This window comes from Anarrhichthys ocellatus, unplaced genomic scaffold (assembly GCF_004355925.1).
Source record: "Anarrhichthys ocellatus isolate YVR2014 unplaced genomic scaffold, GSC_Weel_1.0 scaffold3059, whole genome shotgun sequence".
Taxonomy (NCBI): Eukaryota; Metazoa; Chordata; class Actinopteri; order Perciformes; family Anarhichadidae; genus Anarrhichthys; species Anarrhichthys ocellatus.
Window position 1 is genome coordinate 1,421 of NW_022283033.1, and position 4,920 is coordinate 6,340.

The window sequence follows — 4,920 nt, forward strand, 5'->3', positions numbered from 1 at the left end:
CATCCTCACCCTGAATCACTGTAACACAGAAGATTCATGACATCAGAGATCAGACTTTCTTTTACTCATCTGTCTTTCTAGAACTGAACCAAACTGCTTTTCAAATCTACATCCAGAGTCAAACCGTTTGTCACTGAGAACCGACAGTCTGCAGGTTTTCATTTCATTTTAATGACTCGGGTGAAATAAAAACCTGGAGACGGTTGGCTCTCCGTGGAACAAGATTGGACGACTGACGTAAGCTCTGCCAACGTCCTGAGAGTTAAGACAAAGAGGATCATGGTACCAACAGAGTCTGATTCACTGCAACAAAGTCACAACAACATACGCGTCTCTCACTACAACTCAACAAGAATAAAATACTTTTACTGCACTTTTTGGTGCCAAAAATCTTTATTTTTTTTATTTCCATTTTCTTTTATTTAGTGCATATTTTCTGTGACATGTCTAAATCCTTTAACCGTGTGCAGCACGTCCCTCACATAACACCAGGAACACCTTGACGTCTGATCTGCACACGTCTCTTAATTCCCTGAATTAGATTGATTTAGCCTCTGACCATGAATGTGTACGTTTGATGCACTCTTACCACCAACGACAGTTTGGGCAATTCCACTTTGACAAAAGAGGAAGAAGACAAATATCTGAGAGTATTGTCTCACTTCATTAGTGCTCAGAGCGTGGTTCACTCCATCAAAGGTTAGTTTGAACAGATCAAACCCAAGTAAAGCTGTCCTTCCTTTACTTTACTTAAACGTACTAACATATGACGTACAATGTGTAACAACTGGACATGATCTCAGTTGAAAACGTTCTAAAAAGTGCAGTAACATGATCATGAGAATGTGAAGAGGTTACAGTGGAGACGTTACGTAGAACACGTCTCTGTGTTGTGTTGCAGAGACATCTGAAGACGTGCAGAGTTTTAAGAACAGGCACTGCATCACTTCACAGGTCACAACACGGTGACCAGAGAACGACTGAATGAGACGTTCACTCTGTGTAAATATCCTACGACGTGAATGTAGAAATACAGAACCTGGTAGAGTGAGGAGGAGGACGAGGAATCCACTCGCTGCTGCTGTTAAACTCATAGCTGCTCCTCTGGATTCTCTGAGAGACTTCAGAGTCAATGAAACACGTCTGCAGGTGAAGAAGCTACATCTGGAGTAAAGGAGTCACATCAGAAACACTTCATGCGGAAGGAAGGGTGCTGTCTTGATAAGATAACTGTCGTCTGAAAGCAGAAGACTGAAGTCAAGTTATTTAAAAATACACCGAACTTCCTTCCTCTTTAGGTTATTAACATGCATGAGCCAGTAGGTTAAACTTCTCACCGTGAGAAACTAGTTCACAACACCACACTAACACATGAAAAGAGCATCTTAAGAGATCTGTTCTTCAGTGTGGTCACCGTCTAGGGTCTGAGAAATAATCCTGAGTATCTATCTGAGTATTTGAAGTATTAAAATACTGGTGAAAGGCAGAAAAAAGGTGGTTTGAAAAGAATCAATGGTACAAAAACAGGCTGAAGATAAGACTCCATTGATCCCCAGAGAGACATTCACATGTAACAGCAGCACAAGAGACGGACGAGGAAGAGGAAGGAGAAACAGAGGAAGAACTTATTTGAATGAAATTAGTGCAAAAACCGACACGTCAGCTCTTTTTAGTAGAACTACCATTATGTATTTTATTCAAGCAAGACAAAACATTCATGTAAAATCTAAATACATACAAATACAAATAGAGAAATATAAAACAGAAGCATGTAGATGAGTGTAATGAGCAGGTGAGGAAATACAAATAATTCACTAAATGAGTTTAATAACACTGATATTTGACTCCCAATAAAAGCAGTTGGTGATAAAACTGGTATAAAATAGAAAAGAGGGAAGAAGCAGAACGTGGAGGAGATATATTATAAATACATGAATGTACATTCTCTGTTATCAGTGAAATATAACTCTTTACTAATATCTAGTGGCTACAGTTGGAAACTACAACTAGATCATCAAACACATGTTCCCCTCCAACAGTAGAGCAGCAGCAACAACAAGCTGCTGACTGTCATTCACATTCAATGTGTCAGAGACCTCAGGTGAGATTTAATCACGCTGAGAAATCTTCCAGCCTTTCAAGGTCTCACTTTGAACTGTGAGGTCTGAACTGCCTCTCTGTGATCCCATCATGCACTCTGCTTTAAAGTGAACATGAAGATGTCTTTACATTGGAATGACTTTCATATCAGCGCTTTGCAGTTTTTTCCACTTCAGCATCTCTTGGTGGCACTAAACTCACTTTTTATCTCTTTTCCCAAAATCAGTCGTCGCTCCACTTTGGTCCCGAGTGAAATATCTTACCTGGATCGTCACAATAATAATAATAATCTGTCATATAAAGAACTAAAGAATAAAAAGCTTGCATATCTTCAGCAGTTTGTCATGAGTCAGTCAGTCACACAGCACCTGACCATCAGCTGATCTAAACAACACATCTAGTTTGTGACCTCGACATGATTCAGTTCAAGCTGCCAACACCTCGTTCTTCTAAATCTTCTCTAAACCGACTGACAAGAACAACTTTTGGGAGCTTTGTGTCTCCACTTCCTCCACATCCTGCACAGCCTCGCTCTCCACACTCATATCTCAACGTCGTACTTCTTTGTTTCCATCACGTGAGTCTCGCCTCTGGTTCAACCGCATCTGAAGAAAATCACAGAACACTTGTGTGAAGTTACCGTCAGGAGCTGTGGCTCTGACTCTGAAGTCGTCCCGTTTCATTGGACGCAGCAGGAGGCTCTAAGCTGACTGACCTTCACACCCGGTCTTCCTGCTCCTCTGAGTCTTCTGTCTGTGCTGCAGTGTTTGAGTCGTTCTCGTACTCAGGACAAGAGTCCAACTGATGGAGAGAGACGACAAGATGAGAGTCAATGGACCTGCATTCATTTACATTTCATCAAAAATGTATTTGAGCACGTATAAAAGTACTTTATTTTCTTAAGTTGTGTTACGGACAAATGCATCACTGGTTTCTACTCATCAAGATGTGTTTAAAACATGAATTCACTTCACATCTTCTTCACTTTGCAGAGCGTTTATGAGCCGACTTATAACCACAAAGGGGAGGTTGAGTCAACAGGGCCTCTCTCTCTCACCTCTATCTCTACAGGTTCATGTGGTTCAGTGGTGGAGCTCAGAGCTTTCTTCTTCCTGTAGTGAGTCCAACAACAAATACAGAATGAACCACAATACAAGTCACGACACTAAAACTACAGGACTGAAGTGATTGATGTGTTTTTGTTGAACCTCGTCCACAGAATCAGGAGCAGCAGAGGAATCAGCATCAAGACCACCAAAGTCGACCGGATGATATTCATGATCATTGTTGAATATCCTAGAAATACAAACAGAATTTAACCTGAGAATCAGGTCTGACGCAGTAAACAGGTGTGTTTGTGTGATGCTGAATGTGGAGAACTTACCTGATACAACAGTCAGATGTAAGGAGGAGTTACTACGTCCTCTCATGTTCTGGGCTTCACAGTAATAACTCCCACTGTGTTCAGCTCTGAAGTCAGTGATGTTGAAGATCTGTCCTGATGCTTTTGGTGAGTCTTCATCCTCCTTGTACCAGGTGTAGTTAGCTGCTGGGTTAGCATCACTGCTACAGGTCAGAGTCACTGAACTGCCCTCCACTATCTCAGCAGAGGGACTCACTGACACAGAGGGAAGCTTTGGAGCATCTGGAGGAGAAAAGAATAAACATGAGAATGTTATGATAAAACATAGTCAGTTTAATTTGTTAATAGTTTGCATGTTCAAGAGAACTATTTATTCAGGAAGACATTAAAGAATTTTAATAATTGACTGTTGCCGCTGTCCAGAGTGCTGATTCAGGAGCTTCAATTTAAAGTTAAAGTTCAACCCCAAATTAAAAATACATATTTCCTTTTCCCTGTAGTTCTATCTATTCATCTAGATTGTTTTGGTGTGAGTTGCATCATGTTGGAGATTTCGTACGTTTAGATGTCTGTCTCCTCTTCAATATAATGGAACTAAATGCCACTCGGCTTGTTATGCTCAAGTGACAACAAATACATATGAAAAATTAAACAGCAATGTCTCTTTCCAGAAATCATAACCCGGTTACTCAAGTTAATCCACAGTTCCATGTCGGAACCATTCCTGTTGATTTGGGGTTGAACTTTCCCTTTCACCGTGGTCAAAAGGATTTTTCAGAGTCTGTTTCTGATGGCGTTTTCTGCACTTCTAGCAGTAGAGTAACATCATTTCCTTTTTTTCTGGGTAAAACTATCCCACATTCATATTTGTGTGGAGGTAATAAAACAAGGCTTTGAAGGATTGAAAATGAATGTTCATGTTAAAGAGGAACTAAAGATGTGTAAGAGCTGAAACATGTTTGGGTGAAACTCACACACTGAAGGAGAGGAGAACATCTTGTGTCCTTTTATGGCACAAGAATAGTTGTCTGCAGGATTTAGTGGGTGTGGATGAAAATAAACTTTTACTTCCTTCCTTTTCTCTCCATTCTGGTACCAGATGTAAGACACATCTTTAGGCAGCTGACACTTAGACTGACATGTCAGCTCTGTCCAGGTAGAATTCAGTGTTGATCTCCTCACATTTATCTGGAGCTGTGGATCTGTGATTAACCAACAGAGACGGTAATTTAAAATCCACTATTGACACACACAAAGAAAGAGGAAAGAAAAACACAAGCTGATAGTAATGTTTCTTATCAAACATTTGAAAAGCAAATGTTACCTGTGACCGACAAAGTGACTCCAGGTGAACCAGTATATTTCCCACCTCGTTTGTTTGTCATGAATCTGAACTTGTACTCAGCTGAGTCGCTCTCTCTCAGGTCTCTGATTCTCAGAGTGCACTTCTTCTCATA

General features: G+C 40.5%; 1 protein-coding gene across 1 annotated transcript; it reads right to left on the minus strand.

Annotated features, from left to right (window-relative positions):
* Positions 1-1,490: 1,490 nt before the first annotated feature.
* On the minus strand, positions 1,491-4,913 carry LOC116378725 (B-cell receptor CD22-like). The gene is made up of 7 exons (XM_031840636.1): positions 4,788-4,913; positions 4,438-4,665; positions 3,485-3,745; positions 3,309-3,396; positions 3,158-3,212; positions 2,816-2,901; positions 1,491-2,705 (listed from the first exon to the last, which is right to left on the minus strand). Exons 1-6 carry the CDS (start codon positions 4,846-4,848, stop codon positions 2,818-2,820), a joined length of 777 nt encoding a protein of 258 aa, XP_031696496.1. The 5' UTR covers positions 4,849-4,913; the 3' UTR covers positions 1,491-2,705; positions 2,816-2,817.
* Between the last annotated feature and the right edge of the window lie 7 nt (positions 4,914-4,920).